This window comes from Egretta garzetta, unplaced genomic scaffold (genome assembly GCF_000687185.1).
Source record: "Egretta garzetta isolate BGI_Z169 unplaced genomic scaffold, ASM68718v1 scaffold403, whole genome shotgun sequence".
Lineage (NCBI taxonomy): Eukaryota > Metazoa > Chordata > Aves > Pelecaniformes > Ardeidae > Egretta > Egretta garzetta.
Genome location: NW_009259240.1, coordinates 229,089 through 250,891, shown reverse-complemented (window position 1 = coordinate 250,891; position 21,803 = coordinate 229,089). Strand labels below are relative to the sequence as shown.

General features: G+C 44.1%; 2 protein-coding genes and 1 pseudogene across 3 annotated transcripts in view; 2 read left to right on the top strand and 1 right to left on the bottom strand.

Moving 5' to 3' along the window:
• Positions 1-1,336: 1,336 nt before the first annotated feature.
• On the top strand, positions 1,337-6,080 carry CCK (cholecystokinin). Its single transcript, XM_009635995.2, has 2 exons — positions 1,337-1,592; positions 5,919-6,080. Exons 1-2 carry the CDS (start codon positions 1,337-1,339, stop codon positions 6,053-6,055), a joined length of 393 nt encoding a protein of 130 aa, XP_009634290.1. The 3' UTR covers positions 6,056-6,080.
• On the top strand, positions 4,934-5,042 carry LOC118451999 (annotated as a pseudogene).
• Positions 6,081-13,566: 7,486 nt separating the features above from the next.
• Positions 13,567-21,803, bottom strand: part of TRAK1 (trafficking kinesin protein 1) — a 90,348-nt gene continuing 82,111 nt past the window's right edge. For both annotated transcript variants that reach the window (XM_035891599.1, XM_035891600.1), the window contains exons 15-16: positions 20,851-20,953; positions 13,567-15,688 (exon numbers count right to left, since the gene is read on the bottom strand). In XM_035891599.1, the coding sequence (XP_035747492.1) occupies positions 14,890-15,688; positions 20,851-20,953 (902 nt within the window). In that variant the 3' untranslated portion in view covers positions 13,567-14,889. The remainder of the gene's footprint in view (positions 15,689-20,850; positions 20,954-21,803) is intronic.

The window sequence follows — 21,803 nt, the reverse complement described above, 5'->3', positions numbered from 1 at the left end:
CGGCCGGTTCCTACGCCCGGGCGAGGGTTTTGCGGGGAGGGCGAGCCGCCCTCCGGCACCAGCGGGCTGGGAAAGGAACAAGCGCCTGGGGTGAGGTTTTGACTTTGGAGTCGTTAGTATGTGCGTGAGTATATGTATGTATAGATGTAAAGCATACAGGAATCGGGTCGCTTGGACAGACAGCCCTGTGTCTGGGAAAGGATGCAACGCACCTTTGGGTTCCGAGTACGGAAACCTACACGGCCCGTCGCTAATAATAACCCTGCTGGAGTGACATTTTGACATTTCTTCATTCATCTCCTAACAGTACTGAAAAAAAAGAAAAAAAAAGAGGAAAAAAAAAAAAAAGCTGTATTTTAATCCTGGCAAGTGTTTTCCGTCTAGTGAACGCGGCGGGCAAATAAACTTCATCTTCTGCTCTTTTAAAAGATTGTGTTCGCTATAGTGTTCAAAACCTTAAATGATTCAAAAATTCTCGTGTAGATGAGCTAATTCATATGTATTTATAAATGAAAACTACCCCTATAGCATTAAGTACAAGGTACCTTGTTTTTCATAGTAACCAAGGGTAATTTCTGTGTTTCTAGAAAAATACTATTTCAGCTTATATGATCAAACAATTGAGTAAAATGACATTGTTTTGTCTAATGCTTGTTTAAGGAAGCAGTAACAAATTTATTACACTTGAATTCTCTGGTTTATATGAAGAATATCGTTAAGTTGCACATTATTTCTTACAGTTTTTACCAGCTCAACTTTTAGATCAAATGCTCAGGAGGGGGTGTTAGATTTTGTTTTTTTCTTTCCTTGGGACAAGTTTTTGTTTTTTCTTTCTGTGTACGACAAGGTGAAACCTCTCGAATGTTGAAGTTCAAACTAATGAAGGGTTGGTAGAGAAAAGGTTCCTCAGAGAACTTGTCAAAATTGAGCATTTGTAATAACAGCAGATTTTAGTACAACAGCAAAATACTGTAGGGTAGTATTTTGAATCCTGAGATTTTTTGCAGAGCTGGATACGTCTCCCGTGTGTTTTAACGAAATACAGCTTCCAAAGAAAAAAAGCAAATACGAATCGAGTAGATCAGGGAGATGTAGCACACACTACAGTTAGTTTTATTCCTCCCAATCTATCTTCCTCTTGCCAATGCTTATTTAACTATTCGCAGATGTGTTTGCCAACTTAAGACAGATCCCACAGTTACCTGCACTAAAACTAAAAAACCCACAACCCTTGTTTGCTCAGAAACCAGGACCCCCAGTGGAAGATGTAGGGGACAACATGCAACGTAGTAAATCTGGTCATTTTAACACCCTGTTGTTCCTTTTCTCCCCAGCAATGTACAGCGGTATATGCATCTGCGTGTTCCTCGCTGTGCTCTCAGCAAGCTCGTTTGGACAGCAAACTGTGGGCTTGCAAAATGGGAATCCACTGGCTGCTGAGCTTGAGCAGAGCTTGACAGAACGTCACCGGCACATCCGTGCCCCTTCGTCTGCTGGCCCGCTGAAAGCTGTGCCACGGCTGGATGGAAGCATTGACCAGAGAGCTAACATCGGCGCTTTGTTGGCCAAGTATCTCCAGCAAGCCAGAAAAGGTACTGGTTATAGCTTACTGACTGTGCTGCTTCTGTGTCAGCGGGATTTCCTGCGGGAAACCTAGGTGTTAAGATAACCCTGTCATCATCTAGCATGAATTCCTAGAGGAGATAGGAGGTAGATTTTTCCTAGTTATTCCTGACATAGAGAACATTCTCTTATTTACTGCAAAACTCCTCCAAAAAAAAAGATTTGTACATAGCAGCCACTGACTGAGAGCTGCGTACAGGTAACTGAGGAAAATGTAGCCTACCTGTCAGGTTATAGTTCAGCTTTTATTTTTAACTTACTATTTTCATAGCCTTATAATTATTTTGGTATTCTTTTCAGCATGTTGTGTCTTGGATAAAATATAGTAATTGCATTTTCTTCAATTTTGTTTTCATTTATTTAACCTCTTCCCTCCCTATTTAGAAGAGCAGGAAAACTTTTCTGAGGCTAAATACAGACCAAATGGCTAACCTCACTTCAGCCAGAAATACCTTTAGCAGGGAAATCTTCCAAATATTGGATTTTCCACGTATTTGTTCCCAGAGGAAGTTACAATAGTGTGAAAGCTTTCAAAAGATCAGAACTCACATTTGTGAACAAGCTAACTAAAAGCAGGGATAAGTAAAAGCACATTTGCTTTGAAACGTGTCAATTCCTGTTAGGTTTTTGGTCTCAGGCCGCCTGGGAATGCAATCTTGCAGTTAGTTAAAACCTCCATGGCACCGCGCTTATAACAAGGGCGTGAAGCACCGGTAGGGTAGTGGAATTAAAGGGCTTCATTCTTATCATGTGATTTATTAGTCGCTTGAGGAAACAATTGTATTACGTACACAAGCTAGCAAGAGAAAGAGTGAAGCTGTCCCTGTTGACATCTTACAGCATATGTTTTACGTAGACTTGAACGCATGCCGTCTGTGCTACCAGTAAAAATGAAGGATCAAAATCATCTCCCAGTGAAGCTCCCCCCAAGAAAACACTTTTCCTTTTGAACTGTCTCATCCCTGTATTGCTTTGTATCTCAATCAAGTAACACCATGGGCAGCCTAAATTGCTGTGGCCTTTTGACTGCCAACCTCAACAAAAGCCACTACACAAATCTTGTTTACCTGCAATAGCTTCACTCCAGTCTACCTGCTGTACTGCCAGGGAAAGACGACATCTGAGAAGCAAAGAGGGCTCGAGGGAAGGCAGTAAATAAGGACTGAGGATTACCTGGACATACAGACCTTGAGAAATTAATGCACTCCCAGTCCTAGACTGTGCTTAGGATAAAATTCACTTTATACGAGCAAGAGTGTTCTCCTCTCCTGTCTCTCCACACAACCTTATGCAGATCCTCCCCTCTGGATAGCCTCACTGCTGACCTCTATCCTAGGCATAATCCTATTCTTATATTTGATGGCAGTCTGCAATTAAGAGATGCCACATGCATTTTACGCATTACGTATGCAGCCATATGCATTCATTTGTGTACATCAAATAGGGCCAAATCAGAAACCACAGAAAAAGAACCACTTTTAATATAGCCTGAGACACTTCCTCTCCTGTTACCAGTTTGCACAGTATCTATTAAGGAACTTCTTTTAGCAGTTCACATAATTTAATGGAAAGAGAATTCAGATAACGAAATTCCACAATTCAGCGCTACAGTTAAAGCTTGTACTGAGTAAGAATCTTATTTCAGGAGTCTGCAAAGCAGAATCCTTTCCCCAGTGTAGTCGTCGTCACCCACCTACACGGAAACTGAATTCCTCATTCTAGTTTATGTAGCCATCATGTTCTCTTAAATGTCTGACTGACATTTCCAAACAGTTTAACCAGATTAAGTGAAAAAACCACCTTGGATTTAAGATGTCTTTTTGTTAAGTATCAATATGAGGGGGAATTTCCTCCATACACGTTAACTGACATATATAATTAACCCACAAAGCGGCTGCTAGCAGATGATGGGATTCCTGTGACATGACTAGGCTAGCTGGACTCTGGTTTGTAGATGTACTTGCTAGTTACAGAAGAGAAGATTCACAGGGACAAAATGGTATTTACTTAATTTATAACAACACATACAGTGTTCCCTTCAAAACATTATATTTTCATGTAACATAAAGGTTCTGGGCAGCATTTCAGGAATCTCTGCAGAACACTTGCATCTCCTGTATTAGTCACTTTTAACCTGTCTAAACCATAATACTCACTAGAAAATCCCATCTAGGGGGAGAGAGAGTCTGGGCATTTGTTCTTGTTAGCAGTCATGACTGATGGCATTTGCCCTTGTGATTAATAGGATGATTTTGGACAATATTTCCAGTTAAAATAGTGAGAGAGTAACATCCTCTCAAGAGGTTAGGGATAGATGGCAGCCTCATAGCCAAACTGCTACAATTTGAATGCGTTGGCTGTACATTGATTCTGCAGGATCCACAGCACATCTCCAGGGGTTTGAGGCAAGGTGATTAAGGTGCTGTTAAGAAATTAATTTTGCTGTTTGTGATCCCTAGCTTTCAACTAACTTCATCTGCAGGCTTCCAGCATGAATCTGGCACCGTGCAGAAGAGATGTTGTAGCTGTCAAGTCAGTGACACGCAGATTTACTCTCCTCTAAGTAGCCCTTGCCAGGCCAGACCATAACGGCACCAGGGGAGCCATTACAGCCCACAGGTCACTGCAGGCTCAGAAATCTCTTAAATACCAACATCTGAGTGATGGTTCAACCCTGTCTTAGCCCTGCCTGCTTATAGTGCCAAGAAGCCATTCTCATCAACTTAATTACTTATTTTGAATTATGAATGTGAATTTCATGGGTTTTGAGCGTTTAATGGTGGACATTCTTTTCTAGAGATAATTAAACTTTTTGCCATTTTGTTTTAGGTAAATGTCTAAAGCACAGCTGGTTTCTTTTTTTTTGGTACCTTTAACTCTTATCCCTCTGCAGCCACTGACAAAACAATGCAGCTGGTTTTGTTTCTAACGGATCTTGTTCATTATAAATCATTACATGAGGAAAACCTTGAAATATAAAAGCAGAGTCACCAAGGGTTCCTTCAGAACACAAGAAACCATAAACAAGGAAATTGTGTAGATTTGGATTTGTGGGGTTTGATTTGGGCTGCTTTTCCTTTTTAATCAGTTGAAGTATTCCTCAAGCCCCAGTCTCCATTGAATACTAATGGATGGAATCTGTTCCTTCCTCACTCGAGGCTTAAGCTCAATCTAATTATTGGCATATGTCAATTTTGGCCATTTTCGGGGAGTACAGAGATGTTATTTCCCTTCCCTTGCATTATTAGTTACATAATGAGATGATGTCAAAGCAGGGGCTAACAGCCCCTTTTTTTAAAGCATAAATTTTGCCTGTGACCATACCACCCTGAGAATGTCTGATCTCGGAAACTAAGCAGGGTCAGGCCTGGTTAGTACTTGCATGGGAGACCGCCTGGGAATACCGGGTGCTGTAGGCTATTATTTTTTTTCAAGACCAGGTTGGACAGGGCTCTGAGCAACCTGATCTGGTCAAAGGTGTCCCTGCTCACTGCAGGGGGGGTGGACTAGATGGCCTCTAAAGGTCCCTTCCAACCCAAAACATTCTATGATTCTGTGATAAATTCTCCTTGCAAATAGTCTGCATCTCTTCGATGCCCTAAGCAAGGAAAACAGAAAGGCTAAGGCAGGATCAGAGATCAGCATCCAACCCTGCTGTGAAAGGAATTATGAAAGCTTTGGGTAAGCAATGGAAACATCAGTGCCATAGTAATAAGTCCTGTATAATTCCAGCAATAGACATCTCTAGCTATAAATTCCAGGTGCAACTTTCTCAATTTCAGGACTATTCCCATTTCTCTACAAAAACTTGGGATTCATAACTCTGCCCCGCTTGTTAGTGAATTTGCACTGTGAGAGCTCCTGTACTTACATTTATGGCTCTTCTTAAGCAACAGGGGACTGTGGTGGAGTCCTGTCTCAGGCCTGAGTCTGCTCTCAAGCAGAGTTATTTTGCCTCCAGAGCATCTCTCCCAATACCAGCAAACAAGGGTGTGATCCTACAGGAAGAGTGAGAAATGGTCTGGATTTGTTTCTCTCTCTCTAGTAAAATAGGAATGAAAAACGCACCCATCTTCCCTCCTGGCAGCCAAGAGAGAGAAAACGATCTGTTTATTTGACAATAAAAACCCAACCTACTTTCGGGACATTACCCGTGGTATTACATGGTCTATATTAAGTCAAACATTTTCAACTACTGCATACGTCTGCTAATGAGTACAAAACAGATCAAAAAATGGATGAACCTGGAAAATGTGTCCACTTATTCTCTCCTCTCCCAAACGCTTTTTCTTTAGGTCCCACTGGAAGGCTCTCAGTTATGGGGAACAGGGTACAGAGCATTGATCCTACGCACAGGATAAATGACAGAGACTACATGGGCTGGATGGATTTTGGACGCCGTAGTGCTGAAGAATACGAGTACTCCTCCTAAAGAACAGCAAACTATAGCAACAGAAAAAAAAAATCACACTCCCATGTCTGTACAGAAAGAGAAAAATTAATTTGTTGTCCTCTTCGAATCTGTGTTTTAAAATATATCATGTATTTGATGTAAATTTGTCTGTAAGACTATCCAATGTAATATATACATATGCAGAATTTTCCAGAAAATGTTTTCTTTCTTTTGTGGTTTCTCATACTATTATATTAAAATGATTTCACTTACCCCTTCTTGTCCTGTCACTGCACGTTGCCGGGTGTCTTACTATAAAGAGAGGCAGGAAAACACCTTCATTCTGCAATGTAAATATTTTCCATGTGCTGAGTAGTCAGACAAGCGCGCCGCTTTTTTAGAGGAGTCTTGCGACAGTCCCAGTAGCTGCGAACTCTAAGGGGAAGCTGTCCCAATATAAACACAACGGCACAGTACTGCCAAAAAAAGGCCAGCTACCTTCCTGGTGACCACATTTGTAAAGGACCGAGTTACAGACCAAGCCCATGGGTTTGTAGTGAATAGGCAACAGCGCTAAAAAGAAAAGAGAAAAAAAAAAAAAAAAAAAAGAGGAGCAACGCCAACATGTTTCACCTTCCTGGCTTATTTATTTTATGTTGTGAACTAAATGTGAAAGTTCTGCTGAGGGCTGTGAATCATGGAATAAACAGAGCGTTCCCTGCCGTGTGGTGAGCCCAGCGTTCGTTCTGGGAGGGGGGCGAGGAAAGTTCCCCGAAGGGAGCAGAAGAAGGTCTGGAGGGAAGCAGGAGGAGGTACCAGAGCAGTCTGGTCGCAGCGTGGGGAAGGGAAGAGTTGCTACCGAGCATCACAGGGGCAGCCCCAGGTAGCTATCACCCACTGGAGTGGGGACAAGGAGGGAGACCATGCCCAGCCCCACGCTCGCAGCCGGGCAGCGATCCCCGCTTGGGCAAGAGCAGGCTGCCAGAAGGGGTTTTGCCTGCACTCTCCCCCTTCCCTCCAGGTAACCCCTCCTGCCACTCCCGGGTCTGCCCCAGCAGCTGGTTCTCACACCCAAGGAATTCCCTAAACTGAAAAAGGCAGTGATTTCGCATTGCATAATTCACAGAATTTCCCCTGAATATGTGCATTAATAACAAAAGGAATGCGTTTTTCACATGCTCAAAAGCAGGCGTTCACCAAAGGAAAGAGGCAGGTGAATGCCTCTGTAGCAATTCCTACAGCAGTTAATCGGCGAACACCATGCGTGGAAAATAACACACAGAAAAACATTTGTACCAAACCAAAATTCTACCAAACCCAAGAAGACTGGGAAGGGAAACAAGACAAAATGGTTATGCCAGGGGCTGAACACAAAAATGTGTTGTGAGGAGTCGTTCCCAGCAGCAGCTGGGAGAGCAGACAGCACCGCAGGAATCTGCAAGGAAGGGGCGACTTCAGCGAAATGGTGACGGGGAATTTTCTTCTCTAGTAACACCAAATCTCTCTTTTTGTGGATCTCATCCTGAAAAGGTGGAACTGCTTTTCTGCATGAACTTTTCTTCCTCTCAAGCTCCTTCCAGTCAACCAGTTCCCAAGCCACCCAGTCTGGCTTTTTTTTCAGTTTCTTTCAAAATGTAACGAGGCCCTAAACACCTGAACTCTCTCCTTAGTTTTGACTATTGCCCACTGGAAAACAGTCTAAAGTGCCCGTTATTCCAAAACTTTCAAACAAGAGATTAAAACCAATTAATATTTTTTTTTTAACTGAGGAAGATACAAATGAATCTAAAAATGCATAGATTAAAACATTTCCCATGGGAAACCTGGGAGAAAACAAAGCTTTCACTTTGCTTTGTTTTAACCCAATGAGAGGAACATTCAAATGGCATTTTAAAATTGTTCTACCCCTTGCTTATTTATGGAAGGATGTAATATTGTGATATTTGTGATAGATAGTAAACTGTTTGTTCATCAAATTCAATTAAAGACAATGGAGAAAGCAAGAAGTACGAGTGTAATAAATAAATATATATAATGAATTTGTTCTCAAACCGGCAGATGAGGGAAGAAGGCCCCCCCGCTTATTACTTGTGTCTTTGTTACATCTTCTGTTTAAAGTCACTGTTGTGTGAAAACCTGATACGTAATAAATTACCAAATTCCTGAGTGACATATCCTGATAAGTAAACAAGCACTAGCCCTCCCTGCTTCATGCTGTCAGGATGACCCTAACAACAGTACGTGCAGCTGCAGAAAGATACCAGGATGCCATAGAAAGGGACTCTGGTGGGAGGTGAGGTGTATAACAGAAAGATTTGTGGCTCCTTACCAAGGACAGTTTTTGATAAGAACCAGGAGTTTCTCTTAAGAACTGATTTGCACCAACTCTGCAGTTTGGGCAAGAGCCAAGGAGCAACAGAGTCTGCGCAAGAACAAGGGGTTACTAGCGGTGATGAAGAGGAGCCATCAGCCTTCATCCCCACGACCCCCGACGACCACCACAAGGAGGCACTGAGCAAGCACAGTGGGGAGGAGTTCATGGAAATGACTTCTTGGGGCTAATTTTAATACGAAGCGGGGACAAGTCATGCATATGTATAGGCATATTTGGGAATCTTATGTATATGTAACACCTTGTAGTATAACTTCGAGGAAAATCAACATACAGGGCACGCCTTTGGAGGGAGCAAGGGTCTCCTGGGCCGCCCAGCACTGTTTTGCTTGCTGACTGCTTACTCAATAAACTTGATACTAAATTTCATAATGACTCCTATAAATTATTTAAGGGAGTAACATATAACAATATTGCAGGGGAGGGGCTGGGGGCAGGTGATGTTACAAATCTGGCCTTATTATTGGGGAATGTTGTCTTAGGGAAAAACCAAGGCTTTTTTTTTTTCCTCCCTGCCTCATTCCTTCCAGGCAGGGGAGTGGAGGGACCAAGAGGGTTCCCCCCGTTGCTCTCTCTTCTGAAGGTCTCCAAAGATGCCTATGGAAGTGCATGGCGCTCAATGCAGCCAGGCGACAGTTTTGGGGGCTTTTACAAGTCACTCCCCTGCTCCCCCAGGACAGGGGCAGCTTTTTGTTGCCTGCCAGACATAAAATGGTTTCACGTCCTGGCTGCTCGCAAGGCTCCTGGGTAAGCGGAGCCATGGAGCCCTGTCCTTTGTGGTACAAAACTCCTGCTCGAGGTCCCCAGGGTGGCTGGGGGGGCTTCACTGCCCTTGCAGTTATCAGGGTTGGACTTTCTGTATCCTCAGCAGGTGAGTAACTGCCCAGGCACCACTCCCAGGCCTAGAATAACACTTACCCCCCCTTCCAAGCTACCGCCACCATTGCCTTTGACCAGCCATTTCCTCATTTTAAATCACAAAAATGCCAGTCACAGAAAAATTAGTTTCACCTGGGAAATCTGCTTTCTCCTTGCGGTACGACTGCAAGCAAAGTTTGCCTGCTTTTGAAAGAGATTAAGAGAAAGCGCTGTTTTTCCTTGCCAGCCCACTGCCAGCACGATATTTGTAATTAATCACATCTGCCACCTCTCCTGGATGCCAGACAGCTTCAGACAAAACTTGGTCTAATTTTTTTTACAGTCACTGCGCATGCCGGTTTAATCTTTTAAGCCCTACCAGTGCTGTAAAATAAACCAGAGGAGTAAAAGGGCTTGCAGTCGTGATTCACCTGGCATCCAAATGAGGACTGAAGACATACATAATTTCATCTCATTTGTTTTCCCTATCTCGAGGCTGAAGGCTTTAGCCAGTTGGTGCAGGTAAATGGGGGCCCTCTTCTGACTGGGCCTTGAAATAACGATAAAATTAAAGTGTGCTTTGCAGACAGCCTGATCCTGCCACTGCTCACAGTGTTTGCAGATGCTTCTTGGGTCCACACGTCCCTCAGCCTTTTTGCAGAAAACAGCTTCTTACTAAACCTCACCTGGATTTCAGGCAGGTGTTGAACCGCCCAGCCCTGACAAATCTGCATGGAGATGCACCCCAAGGCGACGCCAAGCTGCACAACCACAGCCCTGCTTGGGTGAGGCATCTTCGTGGAGCCAGAGCACCGGGCAGGGAGCCCGTCAGGATTGCAAGTTGGGACCTACAGGCCTCAAATTTTGCTAGGGCCCCTTTCTACCACCTAAACCCCAGCTCAGGACACACTTTTTCGGGCACTGCTAAGATACGAAGTTGTAGCTGCAGGGGACGCCTCTTCTTCATTCTTAACACCTGCAGGAGAACTGAGAGCTTGCAGCAATCATTAAGATGAGAGGAACTGTTGCCCGAGGCACAGCACGGTTCCTGGAGGCAAGGGGAGCTGGCTGTAAGCCACTCAGCCACCTCCATCTCCTCCTCTTTCTCCTCCTCAAAACGTCAGTCACCTGCTCCTCTGGAAGCAGAAGAAATTTCCCAGATGCAAAAAGCTCCCACCCAACCTGAAGGTGCTAACTGGAGCTAAACAGGGCAGACAGCAAATTCGGGAAAGTCAAGCAACCCTGGTAGCTGCAATGCTCATCTCGGGGCATTAGTGAAGCCGCCCTCCCGACTGCTCCTGTTTTAACCCAAGGGAAACAGCAGCCTCGGGGACAGAGCCCCACAGCTGGGTACGAGACCCTCAAGTCCAGCAAAGGCTTTGGGCTGAGAAGTGCCCCGCAGATTCCAGCGCACGCAGCAGTGCACTGGCACGACCTCCTGGTGCTCGTCTGGGAGGTGACTTTCCCAGCACTGCCAATGCTCTGACATTTAATACAGCTTTACTCAAATGCATCTTTATGGAAGCACGTGCTCAGGGGCTAAATTAACACAGGCAAAATAATACATCAATACCTTTTTGCATTTAAAGACAGTTTGTTTTCTCCATGCGCTTGATTCAATTAGTTCCATCCAGCTTTACCGACTTACTTTCAAAACGGGTGCTGGGTGAATCTCCATGAACAGAGCGACTTGCTGCAAACTCCATGTACATGAGCGGGGATGAGCCTGTGGCTCTGCCCCTGTAGGGCCACGCATACAACAGCAGTAAAAATAGGGTAGAAGCAGCAAGTGCTTTTCCTGGGAGCGCAGGGAAATCCAAGCAACCCCCCGAGAGTGAGGGGCAGCACGCAAGAGAAAGCTCAGCTATGCCAGCGCACCTGCTCCTGAGCGGTCTCATCTGCCCTGGTATACGCTGCTTTAAACAAAGAGTGCTAAAACCCAAAAAGCAGCGTGCGGATCACAGAGCCCAGTGCTCGGCTGTTTGGAGACGCTGGAGCTGGTGCTGGTTCTCCAAGGTGAATTTGCCTTCCTGCCTGCCTGCCCATTGCACCGCAGCCTCCTCACGCGGCAACATGTGCGTGGCTCCAGGAACACGCGTGGCTCCTGCTCTGCTCTCCCATGCTTTGCTGCATCACCAGCCCCTCCAGCCCCGCTGCACGTGGGGCAGCAGCCAGGCTGGGCCGAGGACGCACTGCAGCCAGATGTTCCCAGCTGCAGCCCAGCTCTGCGCGTGTCAGCGAGCTCCCGCATCCCGAGCACAAACCAGGTGGTCCCTCTCCACGGCCCGAGCAGAGGAATTTGCAAGTCAGACAAAAGGCAAATGCTATAATGTCCTAGCAGAGCAGTAGAAGGCTTTTCTGTGTGTTTGATTTTGGTATCCCCTGAGTTCATTAAAATTCTCTTACAGAAAGAAAAAAATCTGGCTGTGGGCTTGTTAAATCTTTAATCATTCCTAAATGCCTGTGTCAACTGAACAGCAATTGGATTCAGCACAGCTTGAAGCCTATTTGAGCAGGACAAAAATTGCTATGATCTTTTAAATACGAACATTATCGACTTCTTGAGTATATGCCATTCTCACATAAAAGCCCGCTGCCTACATTACAGCTAAGGACATTGCTAAACACCAATAACTTTCAGGCCTTTTATTATTTTTCTTGCTATTCCATGGTCTCAATTGGCTTGTTAACTGAATTAAAGCAGGTCTGAACGGCGCCCAGCGAGATGCCGCAGCCCAGCCAAACAATGCTAATTCTTCAGCGTGAATACAAGCTACAGGCAGTGGTACCAGAGGAAGGCAGGACACGTCGCACCGACATTGCTGGACTTTTCCATTCGATGTGGGGAGCTGCCAACAAATGTGCTCAGGAAGCTGGGAGCAGCCATTAAACATCTGTGCACTCCGGTGTTATCTTGTGGGGGCATCCAGTGCTCTGGAGACGCGCAAAAGGAAGGAGGGAAGAGTCTTGAAACGCTGAAATACCAGTCTTGGCTCTCCAAAGCACATCCTCTGTGTCCACAGCCCAGTCTGAGGCACACCGTTCTCAGCACCTCACCCTCCTCTCACCTGCAAGCCCGCTTTCAGGGGTGGATGACCACATCCGTCGCTGTGGCATAGCAAAGATGCATCCAGTAAAGTTTCTGAGATACTTGGATATTGCGAGGATGGAGGCCCATTTCAGAGCAGAGCAATATTTTTTTGCTTTGACCTAAGTTGCACCAGTTCCAGCAATCTTAAAATCTCAACTCTTCAACAACTTCTAAGAATTTAAAAAGCAAACCTGGTGATGGCCTCTTACTTTGCCTTGACCGGTATATGAAAGCAAGGGATCAAGGTGGAACGTTTATCACCTTAAAAGAACAGGAAAAAGCTGAATAACACACAACAATGCAACTTTTCTGTTATTTTATTGATATTAGTGAAGAAAAATTTAAATTTCATCTTTCAGATGTGTTACAATTGCTTTCTCCGGTGGGTGGACCGCTCCTACGGCTTATTTAAAGGCTAAATACTACTTCCCGATTGCATGATTAACTTCTATGCTTTAAGTTCCCATATGGTATTGCTTTCTTCCTCTCGGTATATAAAATGGTCCATTAAGTCCATGATTTTTTTTTTTCAGAATCAACTGTTACTCTATCTACTGTTTTAAGATACATTCAAATAAAAAGATACTTAAATTTAACTGCAGTAAGTGCACACATACAACAGCAAAGAGAGCTGATGACATTTTACTAAAACATTTTAAGTTCATAGAATAAATAGAAGTCTTCAAACACATGCAGTAACTGACCGATGTGTTTTTTTCTTTCTCAAAAAATATCCTTAGTGTCCATAGTGCTACCGCAATAACTACTTCATTCAGGAAAAAAAAAAAAAAACCAAACCACACCAAACCAACCCACCCCACCCACCTCTCTCTCATCACAAAGACTAAAAGACAGTTTCATTTATACAAGAAATTATCAGTGCTAATGATTTAGTAACAGTCTGGTACAAACGGCAATTCACGGCAATTACGTGTAGTGTGGTTACGGTAACGAACGGGGAGCGTGATTTAGATGCCACAAGAAGTGCAAGGAAAAGTAAGCGGATGTTAAACCCTTCCCCCCTTCACTCCCCTCCATCCCCCTTTCCAAAAAATCACAGTTCTCAGCTCAGCTCCAGAAGCCAGCTCAGCTCAGCTCTAGAAAGAAGCTCCCTCCCGTCTAACTCGAGTTCCAGGGTATTTCAATTCTTTCTACAAGCACCCAGCAGAATTTTGGGAGAAATAGAGAAAAAATGGCAATAGAAATTAGGATTGCCTGGCTGTAACTAAAGGTCGTGCAAGGTCTTTTGTTTCTTTTCTGAAAAAGTGGGGGTTATATGTTTGGTATTAGGAGGCGTTTTTTCAGTTTAAAACCACTGTGGAATAAAGCGTTTCCCACCTTTTTACCTCTGCTGAGATCCAGCTTTGGATGAAAAAGGTTTCTCTGAAAAAAGAAAGCAGAAGACGGGTGGGGAATATTCTCATCCTGCTTACAAGGCCACGGTCCTCAACATGCATGAAGCCTGAAGATCAGCACGAGGATTGCAGGTTGCTCTTTCCAGCTTGTACCATTCCGTTACTAAATGTTTTTTGTGGTTCTCTGCTGAGGTTTCAAGGACACACCTTTTCCTAATACTGTTTTTGCTACATGTTCTTTTATAACATTCTTATCTGTCAATCTGTTCCGCAACTTTGACTTCTAGGAAGTCACTGTCACGTTTACCTCATGAGTTGTGAAAACTGTTTTCTTTGGGGGCACTGACAAAGCATGTTTCAGTGGCAGCAACACAGAGTAAAGCACTTTCCCTTCTGCAATCCGGTGCAGCATTGAAAAACAAAACAAAAGAAAACCCAAAAAAGAAATCGCACAGAGTGCAAGCTTGCCAAATGAAACCGCGCCAGTAGGAATACGTCAATATTTCAGGTACCCAGTAGGCCCACTGACCTCAACACAGTATTAGTTCAAGTTTAGCACCTCTGGGAGGAGGAGAATACAGAACAGAAAATGAAAAACAACAAGTTTCATCCATTCAGGCATAATAGCCAGGCACTCCAATAACTCAGCTCAACTCATCTATGGAAGCAAAATTGAACCACCACATTAAACTGAGTGCTTTTTTCAGCATTTAACGAAGCACAAATGCTCCCATGCTTCAAGTTGACATAATGTGAGGTCTCACAAAACACATTCAATAGCTTCCCATGCACCTTCGACTCAAGTTAGGCTAGCTACAGAATTCATGTTTTCCTAGTCAAGTCACTTTTTGTTGTTTTTGTTCTTTCGGGTTTTTTTCAGTGCATCTTAAAAAAAACCAAACACCCTTTCAAAAGGTTAGCAAGTTTACCTTATTACAGCAATCGTAACCTAGAGCCTTTTGCACTCAACTGAACAGTAAAATAATCCAATTAGTTACAATACATCTGGTACATATTTACAAATTTTATACAAAGTTTACACATTTCTCCCATTAGGCACAAAGTTGATTTGTCAAACTCAAGAGGCAATGAAGGGGTGGTGGGGAAAGGAAAAGAAGATCGGAGAAATAATCTGAGTATTTTTATTTAAAAAGACTAGCTGTAAAAATAAAGTCCTTCATCGCAAGCTAGTTTGCTTCGGGAGCTTGGTTCCCATGAGGATCCCCGAAGTGAGAGACGTTGGGCCTTTCATCTGCATGCTGGAACCCACCATGGTGGGGAAGCTCCGATTCCTTCGGATGCCAGTGTTCAGCTGGATGCCCCCGATGGCACTGGTCACAGCAGGGCAGCCCAATGGGAGACCGTCTGGTGCCAGGCCTCCAGGAACAAGGGCCCTCACCGGTCCTTGTGCCCCACAGAGAAGAGGTCCTTGGTCATCAGTTAAAGGAGGAGCTGACGTTTGCCCTGAACTCACAACTTTGGCGATACCAAACCTCTTGACTTTGTCCACGAGATTAAGGTTGGAAACGGACACGTCAGTCTGACTCTCACTGTTCCTGATGTTCTTTTTATTCCTCACCTCTTTCAAGATTGAACTAGCAGGCTTCGAAGCCAAGAAGTTGTCATAAGGTGGGCTGGTGCACTTGAACTCAAAAGATGGAGGGGATGAAGAAGGTGTCTGCATAGGTGAGTTTGGTGGAGTGGAAGGAATGATCGCCATTTTAGGGGGGTATGTGTTCAGGAGGGTGCCTTTGCTGGCTCTGTCCCAGCTCTGTGGATTGTACACTGCTGCCGAGATGCCTCTTTCCTTCAGCAGCCACACCAGCCCCAGAGATGTGCTCATCGTCGTCGTGGATTCCCGGAGGTTAGTGAAGGATTCGGCCAAACTCAGACGCCGAGGAGTACAGGGAGTAGCCACTGGGGTGCCTTTCAAATTGCTAATGCTGCCACAAGCTGGAGTAGGTGCTGCGTTAAGGCTGAAAGCAAAAGAGCAGGCAAATTATTCTCTCCACTAGGGAATTAAAACTTACTGCAAGCAAGAGTTTTAGCCCTGAGCGGGGCCTTTTATCCATTTTGAGAGTGCACAGGGAACTGACAGTTCTCAGCTCCTCGCAAATGTGATGACAAGTGCAAAACCATCATCTCTTACAAAGCGCACCTCTCCACTCCGCATACTTCACCACCCGGTCTCATGGGATTAACGCATTCCCCACCACCACTGCATTTCTTCTGAAAAGCTATTACATTGACAGGTTTGCGATCAACACCTTCAGTTTGTCTTCCTGATCTGCTGGCTGTCACAACTCCCAGCTGCATCCATGAGACAAGGAAATGGGAGGACCTGACCGATGGTATAAGCAAGACAGATTTATTTTTTAGTGTCGCTTCTGAGCACACAGAACTGCTGGTCCTTCTAGTACGGCTGGGCCATAGCAGAGAGAGTGGCAAGGGAGGAGGGGAACCGATTCGCCACAGAAGCACGTGTAGCAAAGCTGCTGGAAGTTGGCATTGCCACGAATGTGTCCTTCTGTAAGGTCAAACCCTTCTACCCTTCTTCTGTTGAATTTGTTTTTATTTATGGGGAAGGGAATGGAGGATCTGACTTTTGATGGAGATGCGCAGTGGTGTGAATAGTCATCAAAAGAGATGAGAAAATACAGGCAAGCTCTTGGTTGTCAACTGGTCAATAGGTAACTGATAACTTAGCAGCAAACCGAATATGACAAGAGAGCCATTCTACTGTTAATTTGGTAAACCATTAATTTCTGTAGTTTGAAACAAGGCTAAATTGCTCCCCAATTCCAGTTCTTTCTTCTCAAAGTAAACTATGTACAGGCAGTTGACAAGAAAATGTTAAATGGGCAATAATCTGCACATGTAGAACAAGTGGCAGGCATTACACACTTATGTTTAGTGCTGTCTTACTGCATTTTGTTCTCTTAAGCACACTGCTGCCAGTTATTAGGGGCTGGGATTTCTTGAGGCATATAAAGTAACAGTCATTCTGGTACAGCGTCCTCTCCCTATAAGCTGATCACCTGAATGAACACAGACTCAACGCAGCACCTATTTCCAAAGACCTACCAACACAAAGGAGACGTTCCAAATCCTTTGTGCCACAATCTGAGATTTGCCTATGCATAATTCCCACTCACAATTTATGGCAGTCCAATGTACACCATTCATTAAGGTGTGGTGTACTTAGTTATTCCAGAAACAAGGCATGTGGGACATCCACGACACTCCAAATTCATGTCTATTTGGGAGAATCCCAAGGGTTCCATGCACCTTTAAAAAAAAGCTTTCCAACTATTTCCAACCATGCTGAAATGATTATTTTTGCCACATATACATACACAAAAAAGCGAATTCCACAAGAGTATTTCCTAGGCATGGATTAATCCCCTCCACTGGCATTTAAAGGGTCTTGAACAAGGCAACGCTTGATGCTAACAGAGAATTCACTGACCTGAGAGCTCACCACTGTTCAAAGAAGGAAATCTTCACCTTCATCTTGCCAGGTTAGCAAGCAGAAGACACTCAGCAAAGAGGCGGACAGAAAACAGAGCCAATGCAAGAAAGCAGGAAAACTAAGTGGCTGGGGGGCGGGGAAGAGCAGGATCTTCCCTTTTCAGCAGAGCCACGCTGTTGGATCTGCTCAGCTGTAACATGCGACTTTTTAGCTTAAACTCTCTGTAGCAAGAAAGGCATCAAAAAGCCACACGGAGACAATCAGGTTGGATTTCCAGGTATAGAGAAGCCTCAGGCCAATGAATACGTTGCATCTTTTTGCCCATATAGACAGAAGGGCTTGATGATGTCTTGACGAATTTGCAGACTCATTTCACCTTACATTAATGAACTCTGGGAAGCCAAGACTACTGTGAATGTCAGGTTAGACATCCTGGAATGTTTTGTGCTGAGCCAGTTTCTGATGAGCTTAGAAATTTGTCTAATAGTATATAGTTATGAGCTGACATGAGTTAATGTAACACTACAAATTTTTGTCCAGTGATCTTCTGAAAGTCAGCAGTACTTTAAGGTACTCCTTAATTAAGTAAATATTAGCCTGATGTTATGAAGTCTCAAGTCATGTCTTCTTTCCATGGCTAAAAAGGATGTGACCAACATGACCTCTACAGTAATTTAGAACTGTACCACCTTCTACTGAAACCAAGTGAAACTGCCGAAGGATTTTTACCCTGCAGTTGCAAGTCAGAGTAATCCTATATATTCCATCCTGTAAACTGCAGCGAAACAGAAGCTCGATAAAACTAGCATTAAGAGTGGTGCAATTTGAAAAGCAGCCTTGCTCAATGGCTCTGGAATTGGTCTTCTTGCACCCCCCAGTGTGCTGTGGCTGCCAGTGCACGTGGGAGATGTGCTAAGGGAAGCTCTCCTTACATCCTCCGTCCTCTTCATCCTGCCTGGCCTCAGCGGTGGGGGAGCAGGGCTCCTCACAGCAGAGCTACGGAGGCCCCACGCGCCCACCGCCGCAGCGCGCACACACGCGCTCCGAAGGGCTGAGCGGAAAGGAGAAGTTAGTTCACAAATCTTTTCTTAAGCATTGATTAAAGCTGCATCTTCACAGCTCTGGTTCCAGCTCATGGTGGAACAAAAGAGCAGCAACAGCTGCTGGGATGCCTCTCCCACGCTGGCTAAACACAGAAGTATGGAGGGAGGCTTGAAAAGCTGGAGGGAGGGAAAAGAGAGAGAAAAGAATTTACTGCGTGAACTGACTTTCTACAGGGTACGACCAAGAACATTTTGGAAAACCAGATATAGGGTGTTAATTACCGGGCTTCTAAGATGTCCTAGTCAGGAGATGAAAACTACAGCACTCCCGTGCCTTATTAACTCCAAACAGCTTCATTCTTTCCAGCTCCAGATTTCAGTTGCACAGGTGTTTAGTTTAGTTTTTCTACTAATTTGTCAGCACAGGTACACACTACAGTGCAATAATTAAATACTACTAATAAAAAGACATCCCTGCAAGAAAGCGGTTGTTACATAGGTGTTGCTTTTTTTGTTTGTTTGATCATTCTGGTATTGCTTTAATGGGGAAAAATATTTTCCCCACCAAACCGATCAACATCGCAGAGCAGCCTGGACACAACCGCAGAAACAGACTCAAACTGGCCTCAGCAACTCAGCCCAGTGCCAAGAGTTAGATTGAGAAAAAACCCAAATAAATGAGCACCTTGTTCAGCTAGACGAAATTTAGTCAGGTTAGAGCGTCACCTGGGTTAGCGGCTAGGTTAAAACGCAACCAGGTAGGTAAACATCAAACCTCTTTGGGTTAGCTGGTGCCACACACGCTAGCATTCCTTGCAGATGACCCTGCCAACAGAGAGGCTGCTGGCAGCATTGCTCACCCCCTGCCACGCTGGGTCATAGTGTCTGCCCTATACCTCCTCTCAGCATAACGAGGCACAATGCAGTTTCCTCCTCCTCCTCCTCACATGACCTGTGAAGAATCGTTTACAGTTGGTAAGGAGGAGCTCCTTCAACACGTCTGCTGAAGACATCACGTTGCGAAAACATCATATTGCTTATGTTGCTCTCTTTCCTCCTGAATGAATGATGAACTTCGGCGTTAACTAAGACACCTGAAAATGTACTGAATTCAACTGTCAGTTATGGCTGACCTCTTAGATGTAGTAACCAACGTAATCAAGGGGTTTATTATGACCACAATTAGCAGCTATTCAATAATAAGAAGGATAAAACAGAACTGCAGGGATCTCTTCAGTAACAGTGTTGAGGGGAGAAGATGACAGAGAAGAGTAAAGAAAAATCAGCCAGGCCACAACTGTGTTCAGGAAGGGAAGCAGAAAAGTTAACATTTAATCACCATCCATTTCCTTTCCACCTCACAGGTTTTCGTATTTAATACCCTTACTTTTCATGCGTTCCTTACGTAGCCAGTGCCCATCTCATGTCTAAACAAGTCTAGAGACATCATCTCTGCATAGGGACCTACACAACGGCACACTCCCTCACAGGAGCTGGAAGGGGCAGGGAAAGTAATGAGGCATCGTCCCTCTAAACAGAAAAAAACCCCCTTTCTTTAAATACTGATTTGCTAAGGAAGGAAAGTTCCCTCTTCAGGTAGGAAATTCACTCGCTCCCTCTGGTTCTCAGATCTTCACCTTCTGTAAGGCTATAGAAATGCTTCCTATCGGCATGTATTGCCTATACATGCCAAGTGCTATTATTAAGCCAGTTCATTAGTTGCAGTCTGGCTACTATGAACTCAATTCCAACAATTTCACCAAGGAACAAAGCAGATTGAGGCGTATTTCCTCCTCCATTCATGTACTTCCTGGATTTCTTTGCCTGCACATCCCTTTTTCTTCTGCACCAAAGATTTAGACTTTTCCTCCCTGGAAAAGTGTGTCTCTCATTTTTTGTGAGAGACCACATTCACACATGAGGACTACAGCTAGTTTGGGATCAAGGGTAGTCAGGTTTGGATACTGGAAGCCAACTTAGTTATGTCTGATCCTGCAATATTTTATTTATTTTTTTTTTAATTTATTTAGGCAATCAGATTTAGTTATAGGGAAGAATTCAATAACAGATTAAAACCAGTACCTACAGGGTAGCTACAAGGAAAATGGAGACTCCCTTTTTACAAGGAGTCACATGGAGAGGATGAGGGGGAATGCACACAAGTTGCTCTTGGGGAGATTCTGATTGAATATGAGAGGGAAATTTTTCAAAATGAGAACAGTCAACCATTGGAATAATCTCCCCAGGGGAGTGGTTGACACCACCACATTGGACACTTCTAAGACTCAGCTGGACAGGGTGCTGGGCCATCTTGTCTAAACTGTGCTCTCACCTAGAAAGGTTGGACCAGATGATCCTTGAGGTCCCTTCCAACCTAGGATTCTATGATTCTATGATTTTAACTAGAGGCAACAAAATTTAAGATATTTTGATTGGCTTTCTAAAACATTATACATGCCTCAAATAAACTCAGGTTGAAGTAACTCAAAGCAGGAGGAATAATTTGGGGGGGGTGTTGTAATTCACCAATGTGGCTAATGCTTTTGCTTACGCCATTTCTTCGCGTTTCCTTACAGGGAAAACTGACAGAGCTGAAGGCTTTGCCATCACGGGAAACCCTTACCTTGGTGTGACTCGTGTGAGTTCATCGGAAGGGTGCAGAATGCGGCAGGTGGTGAAGGTGAAGGTGGAGTTGGTTTGTGACATGCACTTCCCAGGATGAGGTACTAAATTAAAAAAAAGCAAATTCTTTGCATTTTACACAGAAAAGGGGAAAACCAAACTTCTGTGTGCTGATAAGACAGATGCAAAAAGTGATGAGGTACCTCAGACAGGATCAATGCAAGAAAAGTGAAATACAAAAGTGCTACAGTGTTGTAACAAACACTTGTTCTCCAAAACAAACATATCTAGGACTCCGAGGCCAGTGCTAAAAGGGTCTGCCGAAACTTCCCCATGATCACTAACACTGCAGATAAGTCTTGCTCTTAACAAATTTAGACAAGGCAGTGCTTGAAATCCTAGTCCTCATCTAAACTAGCAACTTGCATCAGTGGAAATTACAAGCAGCATTTTCTAGGACCAGCTCAGGAGCACTAAAATTTTCTGAACGCTCATGCATTTCAGCTTTTAGATTGATCCACAAAAAGGTATCCTCATTACTTCTCAGTAATGGATCCAGCTTGCTCCGGGAACACAGACTGAAAAGTTGGGGAGGGGATGGACACATAGTACTACAGCTCTGACTTTTCACGTCCACAGCTAAGGAGAGTGGTAGTTTTTTGGATCCACTACTGTACATCTGTGACATTTCTCTTGTGCATGTGTTTAGGTTCTTTAAGAATGTATGCCCTCAGCTGCACAACATAACAGCTTTTTTAATATTTGTAAACAGTGTAGTAAAGTATTTTCCTCACAAATGTGGCTGTGAAGATGCCACTCTGTCAGTGTATCAGTAATTTGGGAAAGAAGCAATACAGCTCATAATTTAAAAAATTAAGGACTTAGGCCAATTTCTTTCTTCTTAGCGGAGCTACTTCTGTGGAATATACCTGCTGTATAATGCAGCTGGGGCCA

What these genes read in the sequence shown, in the direction of transcription:
- CCK (XM_009635995.2), top strand. Translation starts at nt 1,337, where the DNA reads ATGTACAGCGGTATATGCATCTGCGTGTTCCTCGCTGTGCTCTCAGCA. An exon ending in TCTCCAGCAAGCCAGAAAAG is followed by an intron (nt 1,593 to 5,918) that starts GTACTGGTTATA and finishes CTTTTTCTTTAG; the next exon opens with GTCCCACTGGAAGGCTCTCA.